At 37.5% G+C, this 19,093-nt stretch overlaps 1 protein-coding gene across 3 annotated transcripts in view; it reads right to left on the bottom strand.

Moving 5' to 3' along the window:
- LOC145460257 (filamin-A-like) overlaps positions 1–15,689 on the bottom strand; it is a 30,457-nt gene extending 14,768 nt beyond the window's left edge. Inside the window, exons 1-4 of one of the 3 annotated variants that reach the window (XM_081445007.1) lie at positions 15,093–15,689; positions 7,009–7,306; positions 1,016–1,362; positions 27–357 (exon numbers count right to left, since the gene is read on the bottom strand). In XM_081445007.1, coding sequence (XP_081301133.1) covers positions 27–357; positions 1,016–1,362; positions 7,009–7,306; positions 15,093–15,620 — 1,504 coding nt within the window. In that variant the 5' untranslated portion in view covers positions 15,621–15,689. Of the gene's footprint in view, positions 1–26; positions 358–1,015; positions 1,363–7,008; positions 7,307–7,551; positions 7,786–7,888; positions 8,090–15,092 lie in introns of those variants that run through there. The other 2 variants (XM_081445008.1, XM_081445009.1) reach the window with 2 other exon arrangements.
- Positions 15,690–19,093: the final 3,404 nt, after the last annotated feature.

Below are 19,093 nucleotides of genomic sequence, written 5' to 3'. Positions count from 1 at the left end.
AAAGGGCAAAGAGATATTTAAATTACCTTGTTTCTGTGGAAAGTATTGACATGCAAAGGTATGATCTTGATTGTCCCGTACAATTACTTCCTCTTCTGACTTTCCAGGTCCCCAGACAGAAACACTCAACTTTCCCATTCCAGCACCTTGAGTGAGCACAGTAAAATCGGCTGGCTTCTTGACAACAAGGCCTTTTGGTTCCACACCGGGTCCTTTGGCAGAACACTTTGCCGAGGGGTGGGTCCTTGGGCGCAGGGGAGCACCGGGTTTCAGTTTTGCCTCAGGAAAGTAGGAGACATATGTCATGACACTCAGTTCATCAACGTTAGGATTAGTGATTTCTTCTGGAGTGATAACCTGTAAGATTGTAAGAAAATTAAGTATATCAGTTATGTAGAAGAGCATCAGTATACTTTAAAATTTTTAAAATGATATAATTATAACCTTGATATTCCAAAAATTTGGCCCTGGAGAGTCTTAACATCTCTCTTGCACTGTTTACCTTACTTTGAATCAAGCTTTAGGCAATTCAACCCCTATACTACCCACTTTAGTCAACCCACTTTAGTCAACAAACCCACTAAAAGCATGCTCTAGCCTTGTTAACTAAGGTCTAATATAACTTTATCAAAATCCATTTAGTGCTATGGGTTTGCTCTATATGCAACCTTTGTACTATTCTAAGTTTTCAAGAAAATCTTGATATGTAAAATAACTGCCACTTGATATCCTACATGCCACACTGAATCTACAGTTACCACAGAAAGAAATCTTAAAATTTCATCTCTGTGCACTTCACTTCAATCTTTCTGCTCTTTTGGGGGTAATTTTTCTTGCATACTTATAGATATCCAATTTTCTCATTGATTGCATCAAATGCACACTAGAAATCTTTGACTGCCACCACTTTTATTCAACATACCAGTGCAATAAGCTTTTCTGCTGCAGTGTCACTCACACTCACTCATACAATATAATCCAACCCATTCCCTCCCCGAGACTGTAAAATGACTACCTGAGGAACACCAAGCCAGTCTTCAGCAGCTTGCATTGCTTGTCTTGCATTTTCAAGTCTATCGGCAGGGTCCAGATCCTCACACTCTGGGAAGAGGCCAGGAGCAACAGCATCCACCAGGCAAGCTACAGCTCGTCCATCATTCCAGTCTCTGTTGAAATTATCCATTGGAACAGACTCTGGCATCTTGCTTTTCACCCATGCCAGAAGTGCTTGTTTAGGCGTCATCTTCTGTCCTTCATCATCGTCATCATCAAGATATGGCATGCTGATCTGGTACTTCAGAATCAATGTCCATATCAGACCCAGGATCAATTTAATATTTCCCTTGAAGATGTCACTAGCATCTAGCAATGATAAAGAAGCATTTAAAACCATATAAATAATATCAGCATCATTGAGATCAGCTATATTGCCAGTGTAAAATCTGAAACAAATCTTCCAACTGATGTTGCAAAAAAGTGCAGAGTACAGAGAATAAAGTTTCAATTCGAAATGGGCCTGTAAGCATCACTCCACAAAATAGAGATTTTTAAGAATCTGTCATTTGCAAAGCAAGAGGGTTTTTTCATCTCTTGGCTCACTTTTTCACAATATAGATTTTGAAGTTTGGAGTAAACTTTACACAATTTTCCATTGTTTTTACTCCTCTTTCAGAAGATTTCTGACCATAGCACTCAATATATATCTTTTTGTCACTTGTCTTGGTTTGTTTCATTTCATTTTATACTGTTCCATTTTGCTTCATTTTGTTTTGCAACGTAGAGTAAGTCAGTGGCAATACTAATAAAAGACAGTCAGCACTGTTGAAAGCTAGTCAACATAGACAAAAGCATTTTCAGCTGGTATACAGATCATGCAATATCACTTGAAGTACTATTCAACATGCATTCACATTGTTACACATTTTGTACCAGTCTGTTATATTCATCACAACCTGAACAAGGTTCTTTCTATCTTAAAAAAATAATCATCTTACGTTTTAAAAAATTTAATAGAAAAAATAATTTTCCCTAATCAAACTAAGTGTTATACTTAAGCAAATATAATCTTCTCTGTTATGTCATAAAAATACCATCACGTCTGGCAATGCCTAATGTATTTGACACGTGGTTTTTATTACATCCTCCCAGGCATTATTCCAGAGTAAATATCATAAAATATACTTAATTGAAACTCATATGCAAATTTTTTAATTCCAGAGAATAACACTAGGTGTAATTATTTCAGGTCATAATTACATAAATACCATCACGTCTGAATAGTCAAGGGCATAATATAACTTCACCATAGAGGTCACTTTGGTTTCAAAAAGAGACTGCTGTCTTACAGAGAATATTATCATGCAACAATATTTTTATCAGTTCTTTGGCAAGTTGTCTTACTTGTAGCTGAGAGTGCAGATAATTAAAACAGCTCTTAGATACAATGGAATGAAAACTATGTCCTGTCCTTAACTAGATTGGGGGGCTTATTGTCTGGAGATTCATGCCCTCCAGCTTCACATTAAAGGTCTCAACATCACAATTAATTCAAGCAATTATCTTGTTGATCATACCAGATTAGTTCTAGTTGTTTGGATGCTGAAGAATTATTCCCACTGGCAGCAAAGATTGGTCTTTTAATTATGTCAGACCAATGTGTTCTATTCTTTTTTATGATTTTATGAGAAGCAAAGGGCAATAATATAAGGTATTATTAATCATGAATAAATGCCATTTGTTTGCTCAATTTGCATATAGTTGGACAACAGATGATGTAAACATCATACACTTATAGCCTTCAACCATGACATATATACCAGTAATTTCCTTTAACCTGCATTGAGCTTTTTCTTCTTTTTCTTAAGTTTTTTTTTTTTTTTTTTTTTGATAATGTGAACCAGTTGTCAAAACAAAAGTTAAATTCAGATATTTAGGGGCTTAACATAAAAAATGGATTACAATGTTTGAGCAAAAGAGTGCAAGGGGTCATTTATAATTCATATTTTAAATTAGGTGTCATGATACAGCATAAGTATTCTTTGTTAGTATAAACTCTTACTCAAGTTCAATTAGGATGAAATTTTTAACAAAACAAAAATGGCATTGATCAACAAAATTTCTCTAAATATATGAGGCTTGCCAGGCATGGGTGAGTAAGTAAGTAAGTAAGCAAGTAAGTAAGTGACTTTATTTTATGCGGGTGACACATAACAGTGACTAACATTACTGATGAACTTGTGGACCTCTAAAAAATACAAAAATACAAATAATAAAAACTACATTAGCAATAGATATTATTTACAATAGAAATAAAAATAAAAATATTTCCAGAATTTGATAAAGGGACAAATCAATTTAAAATGAAAAGCATGCAAAAACATCTATCTATTGTCATTAATTTATATCCAACGATCCCTTTGCCTTCTGAGAATTGAGCACTTGTTAGCATGCTCACAAGTGAGCATGTTAACTTTTATGCTGCTAAAATGTTTTTTAAAGCAATTACCAATTGGGCCTCACTGCCGAGTGAGCTTAAGAAACTTACGCCAAAAAGGATTTTTGAACACAAACTGAAACATTTTTTACTTTACCATCTTTAACCTTAATAAATAGTAGTATTTTTAATCTTAGTTCTAGTTAGTCTCAAGTTTTTAGCTTATTTCTATTCTGCATTTTAGACATTTAAGGCATCTTTTGCACTTTAATTTTTTTTGGAGGACCACCCTGAAAATCGACGCTAGCTGATAGATTGCTTTCAATATATTAAAATTCAGCTTGACAGTGAGGCCTGGAGGACACAAACAAAAGAAATGAATAAACATGGTCATTCAATTTCCTTTGGTTGTGTCCTTTCAGCCTCACTGCCAAGCGGAATTTTAATACATCAAAAGTGGTCTATTGGAGGCCTCCTCTTAAAATATTAATTTATTATTATAAGAGGTTCCTATTGTGACTTGCAAAATTTACTTCAAGTTCATTAACACACAAACAAGATCATTTGTTTGACATTTTGTGGTCCAAAATTTTAGAGCCTGCTCAAATTTTTTTAGAACCAAACTTTAAACAAGTTAACTCTTCAAATCAGTGTTGCTAGAAATACATATTTTTAATGAAGGTGGCCAAAGTTTCTCATCTGGCAGTATTTAATATTCGCAAAAACTTAAAGCAGTTAAAATTCAAAATAGAAGCTGCAAAAATAAGATCAGGTAATTCATATTTTTTCCTGGGTTCCTACATTAAAACCAAAGTTTACAAAGTTATAATTTGAGTTCAGGTTCACAAAGTCAGGAGCAATTCAAGAATGCGTCACCATCTGTGTTGCTACATAAAGTGATAATTGCAGCTATGGCAAGTGAAAATGAATTAATAACGCAGCAATGATTTTTTTGAAACAACAAATACTGTTATGGTTCAGAGTGCCAACAGCACAATATAATATGGGTAATATATAATGTACAGCAATTAAATACAGGACTCAATCTCAGTTCCAAATGCACTGGGAACAAGTCTAGTTAGCAAGCTAATAGCACCCCAGTTAGCTTACATTAATTAATCCTAAACATCGTCTTGAGAGTCTCTGATCTTCTAAACAGCACTTTGTGGCCTAAATAGCAAGCTGGTAAGCCTAACTAACCACCCTGTTAGCCTAAATAGCACTAAAAAGCAAATGGTCTGCTCTTTAGTGATGGTTAGCTTAACACAATGATGATATATTCATAAAATTTCCAAACATGTAGTGGTCACAAGTCTCGTTGCTGATCTAATCATCCTGGGTTTCACACTGGACCAGTGCTGTTAGCATTCTTTTTACATTGTTGTTTAAAAGTGGTTCCTGTATAATTTTTAAGCCACACATGACATATTGTGTTCATATGGGTTAGGGTTAGTTAAGTTTTCGGATATCCAAAATTTTTATTTGCCACATAAAAATGGAAATTAAATCATCGACCAATATTATGGTTTCTTCTGCAGGAAGGAAGTTCACAATTTTGTGGGTTTGTATAATATATTGTTGAACAAAGCTTCTACTGATATTCAACATTAATTAGAAACTGACATAATTTTGATGCTGGTTAATCTCCATAATTTAATAACCTTTCAATTCCATCAGTGCTCTGGTGTATCAATACCATACCACAATGGTGTGACAATATTGGGGTACTTGCAACCCCACAAAAAATATTGCATAGTGTTGTATTGCTTGCCAAAATTTTCAGGGAGTTAAACTCTCATTAATGAAACATCCACAAGAAAGCTGTAGCATGCCAGTTTTTTTTCCCAAACAAGTTAAATCAAACATTCAACCAAACTGTTGTGTTTCAAGGAGTGTAATCTGATGCTGTTTTAATTACATGCAGAAAGTAGCATGTGTTTTCCTGACAAACAAAGTTGACCCAAGTTTGGCAGCATACGTTTCTGCAAAGCCATTCATATGAAGCTGCAATCTTACTTCAGGTCAAAATACATCGAACCGGTCTGAGATTCCATTTAGGTTTGCAAACAGATTACTGACCAAGGTAATTGGCTTTTTATTGTGTTTAGAGATATCTTGAAAGATCATTTATTAAATTTCTGTCAAAAGCTTTTTGATTGTTACTTTTATGTTAATATTAAATACCAAAGTCATGAAACAAGAAGTAACTGTTTAAACAACTCGTGGGTAAAAAATAAAGTTTATCATTGATTATCCACTCTTCAATAAACAGGATTTAGTGGTCATTGACTGAATAATTCCGAGATTCACTAAAAAATTTTATGATTATACGCATGACTTAACATGTCCCCTCAATTTAAAATTCCACAATGCTTGAGTGAAGGTGAACTCCCAAAGAGAAGGAGTATATTTGTCTAAGCGTTGGCAGTGGAAAATTTGCCTCATACTTATGATTACTTAAGCTGGTTTTGATATTAAATCCTCATTGAAATCTTGGAAATGAGTAGAATTTTAATTTAGAAGTCTTCACACTTAAAAAATCTCATTTGTTTACACCGCTTTCATATAATCGAGTAAAGGAACAATAGGCTTCGAACGTTTTGATTGTAGAAACTTGACACGGGTTAAACTTCACAAGTCGTATCTTAAATCAGGGAATGTTTTTTTAAGCTAACTAGGTTAAAATAGACAGAACCTCGACGAATCGTTTGTTTGCTATTTTTTTGGTATTCCATTATTTTGTGACAGTTTAATTAGATTTGTACACTGCAGGAGAATTCAAGTCAAAATTATAACAAGCCATGGTTAGCGTGTGGAACACACAAAGAATACTTGATCACGAACAAGAGTAAAAGATGGAAACTTGTCGATATCTGGCACGCAATTTAGAACAGTAACACAAACTTTGGGTAGTCTGGACACAGAACAGTCGAGAAATTCTCGAGTTCATACGTCAGCCGGATAATAATTCTAATTGTTGCTACGTTCACAGAAAAATTTGCGTGAGAGGGTTGGGTTGACGCCCATCAAACATGACAGAAAGCTTTGGCAAATTTACTAGCTTAAACAAATTTACTTCCTAACATCCTTCATCTTAAATTACTTGGTGAATACTTCTCACGTCTGCGGACAAACAAATGAACGAAACGGCTGATACAGAACGCTCGGTTAGACAACAGCAAATTTCAGCACAATCAAACATTGCTAGTCATGTCTGAGGAGAACAAATGACTAAATATGGTAGTATCAATAGGTAACGCAGAATTCGCTCCTATTTACACCCAAAGTAACTTCTAACAGCTTCACTGTTTCTAGTTTGAACAAGATACCACGAATATCGGCTAGGAAATATTGACTCTGGTAAACATGTTTGTCTAAAGCAGCGATTGAAAAGCTTCTTACTAAAAATAGCAAGAAATCTACACACAGACGAGCGAAAGTAACACTAGCGGTGGGTCATAAAAATTTCATAATAATTCGCGGAATGGAGTGCTGCATTTATTTACGAGATATAATTACGAAGCGTGGTTTGGTGCCGTTATGAGAAAATTATCAAACGCAAGGTTTTTACTCACCGATATTCACCAACCGAATGTTCTCGCTTTCGATGAACTTGAGTGCGATAGAAATATTCTCCAATTTCTGCGGTCTAAACGAAGGCTTCTTGTTGTATCTCGTTATTTTCTTGTGCGAAAGGACTTGTAGCAGAGCTATGAGCTTTAATCCGTCGACAAGGTCTGTTTCCAAATTGTAAATGTACTTGTTCACGCATTTTAGATGCTCGTTGCACCATCTTGTGAAGGTGTTCTGTTGAATCTTTTTCCACTCGGCGTCCGCCGAAGTTGGATCTGTGTCCGGCATTCTCGTGTCGACCTACAGTGGCAAGAAAAATGACAGCCCGTAAGGGACAAACAGGAGCTAAGTCGACTGGTCGCTATGTACCAGAAAGCTTCGCAAAAAACCGCCCTTGAACCGACCACTAGACGTAGAGACACGGCAAGGCTAGCTGTCTTAAGTAGCACTACGCGCGACCAATCAAAGGTTGTTTGAATAATTCATGTTTATACTTCATACATAAGCTGACAGACGCAGTAAAATATCAAAGGTGAGATTCTTACGTCCATTTTTGTTGACTTGAACCCTGCAGACGGCCGTTCTCGTGCACAGGATAAGCTTTAAATTGTACAGAACCAGTGTCCTGTACTTTTGTACGGTGCACTGCTTCACCGCAGGAAGCCCTACGCTCATAAAATGTCGCAAAATTAGGGATCTGCGTTCCTATAGGACATTCTTATCTCGAAAAAATGCCACGAAAACCAATGGAAAACTACGTAAAGGAAAGGCGTGTTATGTGTCACAAACATTGAATACCGGCGCCATATGATCCTATTTATCCTCGGGGAAAGTTTTTTGTTTGGGACAGTTGTCACGCAATTAAGCTCTTAGTTGGCTTACCAACTTTCTGTTATCACTGGGCAACATTTCATAGCCTTCTCACTTCGTTTTTCCCGTGTTATTTTCACCCTGCTGTAACAAAAACAGTCTTGTCAACAAACACACGGTCTGTTTATCTGTGTTGCCTCAACGCCATTCAAAGTCTATGAACAGGCACATCGTGACTGGTCACTGCTACTGTTACAAAACACAGTCCTCTCGACAACTCTTTCATCTTTTGCAAAATCAAAACAAACACAAATAACAACTACTGTGCACAGAAAGGAACATTTTAGTCATTTCGACAGAAAGCTTCTCTACACAAGACAACATATTATGAAAATGTCACGTTTAGTAACTGCAGCTTCCACTTACGTTATTTCTCTTTTGTTCTATCGTTCATGCTAAATTAAAAAAGTTTTTCCACACAAACAGCGTAGACTTGAACTAGACTGAAATCATCAAGTCATAGAAAATATAATGAATAACGTTAATTGAAAACATATTTATCTTTGCTTTTATATCGTGACCTCAGAGAGTAACAGAGTAAAATAGATGTATTGCGTGACAAGAATGGCCTTTCTTTGAACCGGTGTCACGCGAGCGTTGCATAATCTCCAAACGGCTCTGTATTTTTAAGAAAACTTTAAACCTTGCGTGGAATGAAACTAATTTCAATCATGCAAGTGTTTATATCTGGAATGAGTGAAAGGAAAAGATTTTTTTTAGCTACTTTCTGGTTATTTTAAGGCCGGGTTTAATTTAAGAACGGCAATACCTTCGTATTTTCCGGATATTTGAAAATCGGGGTTTTTTGTCCTATTCAATACTGGCATGGCGAATTTCATTTGTGTTGTTTGCTTGAAGGAACGTTTGATAAGCACCAAATATAATATGAAAGCGAAAATGGCAAAGAAAAAGTTTCCGAATATATATTTATTTTTAGAATTTTTTCTGAATATTTATTTATTATTAGAATTAACAAAAAACACTGGGCAGCGTTACATTTCCGGGTCTGAGGTCAAGAGATGCACGTAGAACTCACTCGAAACCATTTAAAATGCAAACGCAATAGAATTAGACAGAAAATTTCCCGGATATATTTCCGTAGTACTCATTTTGCATTTCAAACTGTTTTTTGAACTTTTAAGAAACTTCACAGCCATACATGAAGACAAGGTCACAGATCGCCAATTTATAATGCCATTTTATTCGCGAAAAATGTGCCAAAATTATTGCTTTTTCCGAACCCAGAACTACCACTCAACACTCGGAATCAAACAGATATGGAAATTTAAGTTTATCTTTCTGCTGTACCGTATACAAATTAAACATCCCGACCTCTGTGACCCTGATGAAAACGCTACGAGAAAAAATGTGAAATATGCTCACAGCCGGCCCCACCTTTGTTATTACGGTCAGGGGCGTTCTTTTCCGATCCGTTAAATAATCGAACGAATTCTCTAGAATCTCTAGGAATAACTGGTCACTATATTGCTCTTTTTTGGTAACTCGAATGATTATGCGGAAAAGAGGCGAATAGTGACGAGAAATACCGCAAATATTTGACAAACTGGTACAGAATGGTTGGGTAAATAAATATCGGACTGATAAAAGTATAAGGTTAACGACAGAGCTAGAGAACGATAAATCTGATAACAGTGACAGGCTCAGAAGAAATGCTAATAAACTGGTTGTGCGGTTATATTGGTGTGAATTCTATAACGTGCCTAATGTGAATTCGATTCACTTTTAAAAACAATCGTAGTGTTTTTCTACGACAAACTTAAACTTGGTCGATTTAGAAAGTATTGTCCTCATAAGGCGATATTGTTCAAGTCTTTTTTATTGAAGTCCTTTCCTGTTATGAAAAGGCGACAGGCGACAAGCGACATCTTCGGCCCCACCGATCACGTAGGTTGCACATCTCAAATGAGAATAACTGTTAAATGCAACAATGACAAGACAATAAAAAATTTAAAACGGAGTACAGCCCCAAAATTTGTTAATTCAGTTGTTGATGGATCCCTCCCGTCCCCCGATACGTTCTCCGCTTCCCTCCCTCCTCGACCTCGTAGCCTTCGTCCTAGACGCTACCTTCCGCGGGTTACTAGACGGTTATTTACGGGTAAATTTCCGTCTGCGAGGCAGGCTTCCTCCTCCCCGTATTAGTGTTTCTCCTTTGAAACATCGCTACTAGCTGTGCTTACAGCGATGGTGCATTTTTCAGTGATGGGACATCTCCTTGCAGGGCTCTGTGGGTGGCACTTGATTTCGGAATAAGGGGTCATATATCGACTCGCGCTTTTATCCCTATACTTGAAAGACCTCCAAGTATAAACAAACAGGGATCGTGCTGGTTTCGAAAGGAAATCAATTTTGCAGTCAGTGTGTCGTTGACACTGATGCGAAAATAAAGGTAATAAAGGAAATGGTCTCGACCAAGAGAAAATGAGTAAATAAATATTTTCTGTAAAACAATCGACACGGTACGATTTTTAAAAGGAATGATCGTATAATATCCAGGAAAGCTACAAGAGGCCACGCTGGTAGGAATTTAAAAATATTGGTCTAAAAGAAAGGAGGAAATCCGATGAGAAAGGAAAGGAAAAACAACAAACTCGAATAAGTGAAAGAAGAGTGCTTTGAATCACAAAAAGCTCTCGAAGCTGAGTGTTAAATTTTTTTGATTTTGCAAATTGGTTTCTCATGCATTAAAGTAATCAAGTACTCACCGGCAGTATGCATTTCAATCAGTTGTCTAAACATAAGGCAATAAGATGTGAATCAATTTAACACGTGCCTTCCATCAATATCAATCGGTTACCTGACATTTTACAAGTCTTTTCCTTGATACAAACTCAGTGCTTTAGAGACATTTAACGTGCAATAACTGCGGCCATTTGTTGTACACTGATAATCCGACCGGCGAACAACCTCTCGACAAAGTTATTAAAATTTACCAGATCAGTTTGCTATTAGCCTTTCAATCCTAGTCAAAATAGGAATTCTCTTTAATGATCACGAGACAATTGCTATAATGTTAGTCCTAAGAATATCAATGGGGATCAACACAGTGTATACACACAGGGTCTTTGTGTTTGTCACGCGCTCAAGAGGCTAGACAATATTCAGTTGCAGGGGCGGATTTAGTGGGTGGGAGGGGGAGAGATTTGCCACCACTCCACCCCACTCTGGTCAGGTACCTCATCGTAATTTCTACTCAGTGTTGCATTGTTAGTATTTCTGGTGTAACAGTTTCAAATTGGATTATGCAACCCCAATATACCAGCCACAACGGCCCAACCACCTCTCCCCCATGAAAAATCTCGGATCCGCCCATGAATGGTCAACTACATGCTGATGTTTGTCATGTGATCGGTCTGTATAACAGCCTGACAGAGAGGAATCAGTTATACTGACGTAAGAGGAAATAGGTATTGATCAGTGCACAGAGTGCGGGAAAAGATTTCGTTTGGTTTCGTTTGTAAATAGCTCTAAGTAGAAATAAAATGCAAACAGCGGCAACAAACATAACACATGAACTACGCATGGTTTGGAACAACAATCTAAGATTTTCTTGACGTTTCGCATGCTACAGCACGCATCTTCAGAAGTGGCGGTTACAAAAAAACGAAAGATTTAAAACTTAAAAATACAAAGCGAGGTACTGGTAACTAACTAAACAATAACGAAAACAAAAGGTGATAGCTAATTAAGTGACAGCTTTTCACTGCTACCGTTGTCATTAACTGTTGACTATGGTTTCTAGTTTCGATCCTTTCAACCATAAATAGTTTATATCCCACTTTTCTTGAATAAAAACCGGAAACCCTAAATAACTCGACGACATTTTTAGCCGGATCAGTCTTTTCACAGGGTTATTAAAACAAATTACTAGAAAGACATTTTGACTTATTTGAGTGATATTTGAATTATGATTCGATTCCCTTAAATGTAAAAGGAAAACAGAAGCTGTAAAAAGCCCTGATCAGTCTGTACAGTTGTAACAAATCTTTCCCTTTAAGATTCCCTAACTTGTCACTTGTTGGTACGATAGGAAACAGATTCTTGAAGTTCTCGACTTTCTTATGTTTTGAAGATATGATTGATCATCGAAGTTATGCACACAACTTAAGCAGTTGTGAAATTAAAGGCTTTAATTTCACAACTGCATATCTGCGATGATCAATCATATCTTCATATCATTCTCCGCAGTTCAAATATATAAACTTTCATATATTCACTTGTATTTTCTTACGTTTCTTTTCACTCGCCCAGTTTATCTTTTATGACCTTTCCCTGCTCGAGTCAAGTCCGAGATTCGAACCGAAAAGTCAGCCCAGGAAGAGAGAGGAACCTGGGAACGAGGCTGCCGAAAAGTCCGCCATACTGATGACGTAGACCTACAAAGCCGGTGGTGAATTTTCGCGCGTAAGTGACAACCAATCAGTTAAGACTTGAGTTGCATTTGACAACATAAACAAATCGACGATTTCCTATCCTAGAGATTTTTTAACGATTGGCCAGTTATTTTCAAGTTTGTCGTTTCAAATCCCTCTTGTTATCATTTTTTGGTGTCAGTAACTGCCTTAGAAGAAGTTTCTAGGAGATTCTTTTCTCTCTGAAAGTAACGTTGTTCATCGATCAAACAACGGACTCAAAATTTCGTGTGTACTCTCCTTTAAATGGTGTGGCATATATTGAAACTGTAATTCAGCCGCAATGTCGGTGAGAAAAAAGGATTTTTGCCTCGCCACTTCAAAGGTCGTTAAATATTCTCCGCTTTTCTGGAAGTTCAGGTTAAATATCGTGAAAATCATTCCTGCTATTCGTTTGAGGTAGATATTGCTGCCACACACTCGACTGTAAACAAATGAACGGTCAATATTGTCCTAGTAAAAAAAAAAGATAAATATCGACAAGATGGAGTCGAGAAACAATAAAGCTATAACAGCGAATTTCTATTTCAATGTATTCTCTCAATTTCTCAGCTGCACGCCGTCACCGTACACTAGCTTTGCGTTGGTCGAACAATTTTCCACTTCAAGAAACTTCATTCTGCACTCCGCAAAGTGACCACTATTTTATACGTGCTCTGTTAATTTGTTTCGCTCGTTAATCTTCGAACAATATATCAATATACACTTAAAGGAACGGGACTCATTCGGTGGTATTCAGCTGGATGGCAACTTCGTGACATAGAAGTTACACCCGTGAGAATATTCACAGTTGCCAACAACAATAACAACAACAATTACAACAACAATAACCGCAATAAAGAGGTCAATAAACTCTCTTTATACACGGATAAAATATCAGACAGAATGAGAATTCAAAAGACTGAATTACGCGCCTTGTGGGTCTCCTCCTTCCTTAGTTCCTCGTTAAATTGTTCCAGATGGAAGTGCCATTGTAACTACGATTTGTCGAACGAGACTTAGGCACTCACATCACAAAATTTCACTTTTTCTTTCCTAATTTAACCCGAATTGTGTCAATTTAACAACCAACAACTCGATTTTGAAACTACAAAGAAGAAAAAGTGTTTTCGTCCGCTTAAGACTAAAAATGGAAAATGCGCACTCTCTCTAGCTCTCCTTGCTATGCTGGTGATATGCTTCGTTTGACACCACCCCCGTGTGCTTCGCGCTCGCTTCGCTTACTTTTAATTTTCTTTCGTGTGCGTTGAAGAATAGCGAGGCTGTGCACAGTCTAAGTCTATCCCTGATGAGTATCACAGAGATAAGCTTTGACCCAATCACACTGCGGCATTCAGACAATTTGCAGAAAACAGCTAGTGTAATCCAGATCTCTTACGGCCAGGCGGTCAAACAGAGTGAGGCCTAGGTACAAGATTAGTGATGTCGAGGAAAAGGTTGTTGTTATTCATCGTGGTAGATGCAATAATAAAGTGTACTATCGTTTGTCTCACGATGTAGTCACTTGAGATGTAGATCGCGACGTTTCGACTGCTTACTGCTAATTAGAGATTAGTGATATTACTCAAGTACTTGTAGTTTATCAGGTACTCGTGAGAATAGTTCTAAGCGCAGCTAATTGAGAAATTTCGTTTCCCCTTCAAAATTTTCACGGAATGGTAAAACCGTTAAATCTAACTGTTAAAAAAGTGTTAAATCACAGGTGTAACAAAACCGTCAAGTTCAAGCTCGTCAATTAGGTAACAATAGAGTAGAGTCGTTGCGTAACAAACCCGAAGCCAAGCAATTTTCGCGCCATATTCTTACGGGATAATTATCTCTAGAACTCATCTGGGAGTTTGCGCTTCGCACGGTTGGCCTGTTTCAGGTCCGCGGAAGAGCCTTTCTATGAAGTTTTCTATGGAAAATGTCTGGAATTAAAGACTGCAATCTTCTAATCCTCCGGCCCAAACAAATTACATTGTGGAATTTGTTTAGGAAAGTTCTGCATTGCTTGTTTGTTAAACGATTAGCATTACAATACAATAAGTGGAACTTGAGAAAAAAAGTCAAATAACGCGCTGCCCTTAACAACTGCAGTATTCACTAAGACGGCGGATATTTTTCTCAGTGGTAGCGAGTTTTCACAATGTTTACTCTACAGATAAACTTTTGTCGTCACATCCGCGTACTGGAACGAAACCAAGACACCTCTGCAGCTTAAACATTTGTTGCTACGTTAATTAAATCAAAGATTTCTTTGATTCATAAGTTTGATTGAAATAGCGCAGGTATTCAATGCAGTAATGACCGACTTTTTAAAGTTTCTTTGCACATGTTGAAATATATTTGGCAGTACTAAATACATTACCGGTCCCTTACAGACATAAAATTAACAAAATTGGGTGTCAATGGTCGACCACCGGGATGGTTTGTGGTACCCTGTCTACCACAAGCGAGGACCGAGTGAATTAAACTGGTGCTTTAGAATGAAAGGAAGATTTGATGCCAGTTTAGACTACTGAGCAGGTTCTGCGATGGGCGAAACAGCCGGCAAAACATTACCGATATTCTAAATGTATCAGACTCAACAATTTGCCGCAGTTTCCCCGTTCACATTCATTAAATGTATTTTCTAATTACTTAGCACTAGTTATTACTGAGTTCCAGTCGGCGAAAGCGGTACAACTATAAAGACTTCTTATCGGACCGTTTACTCGTCTGATAAATTGCATATTTACTGACCCGGAGCCAGCCAGACGCGAATTTACTCGCGCGCACTTACTGGCTGATTATCGGCTTACCTCTGAATCCCTATCCATAACTTCATACTCCTGTCCCGACGAAGTCTTCCTTGAATAATCTTCAGCCGACGCTCTCCTTGTGTAATTTTCATAGCTCCGTTTTCTTGCCGAGTTCTGGCTACTGATGCGTCTTTGTCCGAAACCATGTTCCGCGCTCCGCGACATAGTGTCTTCGTCTGCGTCCAAGTTCTCCCAGCTTTGAATCTTTGTCGCTAACCTACCACGTCCAGCGGGATTAACTGGATTCCAGCTATCAACATACGACACCCGCGCTGTGGCGCGGTCAAAGTCGCCCGTGTCCACATCCCTGAGGCTTTTTGACCTAGATATGGATCCAGTCTCCACTCGTTCATTCAAGTACTTTAGGCTCTGGGACCGACCACGAAAACCCGAAGATCCCTCTTCGTCCTGTTCCTCATCGGAGCCATATAGTCGGGTGATCTTGATTCCGTCTGGTTGTCCGGTTATGTTTTGATTCCGATCGAGTAGATTGTCATCCGAGGCGGCCAGGTATCTATACGAGGTCATACTAGAGGAGAAAAAGAACAGTATTGCTAATCAGAGGACATCAATCGAGGTTCGCTATAGGAGAAGGGTTAAAAGCCATCTACAAGTCGAGATAACTTTCTTAGTTTATGACCCTCTCCCCTTATCGAGACTTCAAGGGCGTCTTCTGTGGCCTCACCTTCGTTTTCCTTCCTTGACAGAAGTGTTTTATAGTATTACGAACCAAAAAATTGCTCATTTCTGAAGCAGTTGAAAAAGGCGTTGGAAACAGATGGCGACCCTTTTAATTTAGTCCGTGGGAAATAGAAGACGAGACTGCCGTTTTCATAATGTCATTTCTTTTACCCCTGGCCATTTGCTGTACATGTACCTAGCCATTTGCCAGTATTAACAGTTCAAGTCAGTGTTTAATAATAACAAAGTTGGCAAAAGCTTGTTATATTTTTAATAACTTTTAGCAGCATTTTATCACAATAGTGGGGATTCCTTTCACAGAATATATATATATATCAGCCTTTGGTCGGGTTTCGCGAGTTCTTGGTCTAACACATGGCGTCGTTTTGCATAGTGTTCGTTACCCGCAGAGGACAAAAACCTCTCAAGAAGCTCTTCCTTTCGCACGCGCGCGAGCAGCACACTCACCACACGCACGCGCACTTGCCACGCGTGCTGGTTTAACAAAAATCCACAGAAGCGCTCGTAGCGTGCAATCGTTGGTACAATGGAAAAATCTTACTTTAATGTCAAGCTTAAGAGTATGGAACCATTTGAGAGAGGTCTCCTCTGACGTGTAATGAGATGAAGACATTTCAGTGCTATGACATAAAATGGTATATCTGATATGTGACCGTGCAGTCAACGTTTTGACCAAGCTGCTTTAAATTATCTCATTGCAAAGCTTGAGCTTGTAGAAACTCGCATTCTCTCGTACAATGGAAAGCAAATCATTTGACTTATTCATGGTGTGTGACAAATAGATGACAAAATAATTGACAATGACGTTATTAAGTTTCTGAGAAGTTACAAGGCGTTACAATGATCTTCAATGGCTGAAAAGAGTTTTCCTTCAAATGTCTGGTGACTGACCTAGCTCACTTATAATAAACTTCTTTGTAATCCGATCCATGATTTTTCTTTGCTGAATTTTCGGTGGCCTCTGTCCACCTTCATCAGAGTTGCAAAAGTTCGTTATTGTTCGTGCTACAACTCGGCGCTTACTGGAAGGAGCGGTTTCCTCTCGTTGATAACGGCGCTGTCCAACCTAGCGCTAGCTCGGTTTGTTCTTTCATTAATTTTTAAAATGAAACCTCGTCATGTGAAGAAATAATCCTCATATTCACCTTTGTCATCGCTAGATTAAGAAAACCACAGAATATATCAATCAAAAGAGACTCGATGGAAGGATAAAGTTCCGAACGTGCTGTGAAGTTGCAAAAAATCAGTGCTGTTTCAACTCAATATAGGTTAGAAACCGGAGGAATTTCCTACTTCTAGAATACTAAATACTGTTTCTCTTCAAAACAGAATATTTCATCTGCTATTTCACCGAAACTTAGTTGTCTCGTGGACGTCAGGTTAGACTTTCACAAAAATCGTGAGCCAAGAGCCAAATTAATAGAATTCTCAATGCAACGAGACTTTTACACGCATTCTTAATATATAAAAAACTCACAAGAATCTGACTTTTAGTTTTACGAATTTGAAAATGATGAACGAGTCATCGAAACGTCATTCAAAATTATTATCGCTAATTTTGATTCTTAATCAATGGATATTGAAAAAAATATATAGCTTGGGAAAACGTTTTTTAATCTGAAAATGATTCAGTTATGAATAGATGTACTAAAGCTATTAAATGAGAATATTACGATGTCTTTATGTAACGAAATCTGATTCGGAAATGAAAAAATAAAACTCTGACCGTGAATGAATTAACACTTTGAAAACTGTTCAACCAGGTTCAAAATATCAGTTCTTCTTACTGATAGCCGTACAATTCTTTTAATATCAGTTATGAGAATCGGATATTACATCAAGACAATATTCCTTTGTCACTGACTTTCTTTCTAGTCACCTGTCTGCTCGTATTTACATTCGAAAGAGAAATTCCAACTTGATCATTAAACGTTGGCAAACCATTACAAAGCATTCATTTAGAACTTTGACAACATTTACACACGTACATAATTTGTGAAATGTTAATGCGCCAGCGGACAAAATGCATACTTAGTTTAACAGACGTCCACAGCTTTGTTAGAACTGAGTGTTTTAAGTGCTATCACAGACTTCTGTTACAGCCAGATCTCATTTTAATGGATATCCGAACGTTATGGAATAGAACTTGACTAAATTATCAAACCTTTCGAGACTCAAATCTACGCCTTAACTGTAACATGAGTCTATTTTGTGATAAAAGCGCCATCATTTTCTTCGTTATTTCGTTGTTGCTCCGGATTTGTAACAATCAAACTGACCACACATCTTTCAAATAGTAAGCATGATCAAAATATTCTTCAAATGCGGATTGAAAATGCTGTTTTAAGCTGTAATATAAAAACCAGAACCATTAATACTGAGAAAGTATAGGTAATATTTACTTTCGCCGACGGCATTTCAAACAAACAGGCTTTCAACTTAACAGGTGAAAATTTAAATGTTTTCATTTTGTAGTATGCAAAACTACCTGACGCTAAACGCGACTCTCCCAAGCTAGAATAACACAGCAATTTCTTATAAATAAATTCCTGAAGATAAGACTTTGATAGAAAGTAAACATTCCCAGTAAATCAAGAAATAGCATCGAGTTACAACCTTCATCCAGTACAAGAGAGACTTGTTACTAGGGTGAATGACTGAGGTTTAAAACATGTGAAAAAATGCGTACTTACGTTTAAAAGTTAATTCTTGTTTATGGCGAGATCCCAACATTGCTAACGCTCAGCACACTCCGAGAAGCTAGAAAAATGTATGGACACGAACAGCGTGTTGCATCTAAAAGGCAACTGAAACAAACTTATTTTGGTGAATGACAGATGGAATATGAAAGCGCGACAGCTCCAAGAATTCGTGACAGTGTAAAATAAGGAAAACTCTAGAATGTTTGTGTCAGTGCTGGGTAATTACTAAACCCAGCGTCTAGTAACAAACAAGACTTGTTGAGCTAGGCTGTGATTGGTCGATTTCGGTAACCACCCGTCAAGAAAAAGACGTTGACGCGACGGCAAGAAATATTTAACGCTTATTGCAAGCCAAGAAAGAGCGTATTCACTGCCGTTTTGTCTTATAGAAAGAATCCTGCTGGACAAACTGCCAGGATATAATTGTTGCTGACTTGTGCTTTGGCATTTATACGAGTTTTTCGATAGGTTACAACTTTAAAGGCCCGAATAATTTTGAGATGCTCGAGGCAAGTTGTGAGGGTGGAGTTGAGGATCAGCTATTTTTGTAGGAGAGGTGTTTTAATTTAGCATTAAAAAACGTTTGTTTTAACTATG

The sequence above is a fragment of the Orbicella franksi genome, chromosome 11 (genome assembly GCF_964199315.1).
Source record: "Orbicella franksi chromosome 11, jaOrbFran1.1, whole genome shotgun sequence".
NCBI classification, from domain to species: domain Eukaryota; kingdom Metazoa; phylum Cnidaria; class Anthozoa; order Scleractinia; family Merulinidae; genus Orbicella; species Orbicella franksi.
Note: the sequence above shows the minus strand (reverse complement) of the source record. Positions and strands in the feature narration are given on the sequence as shown.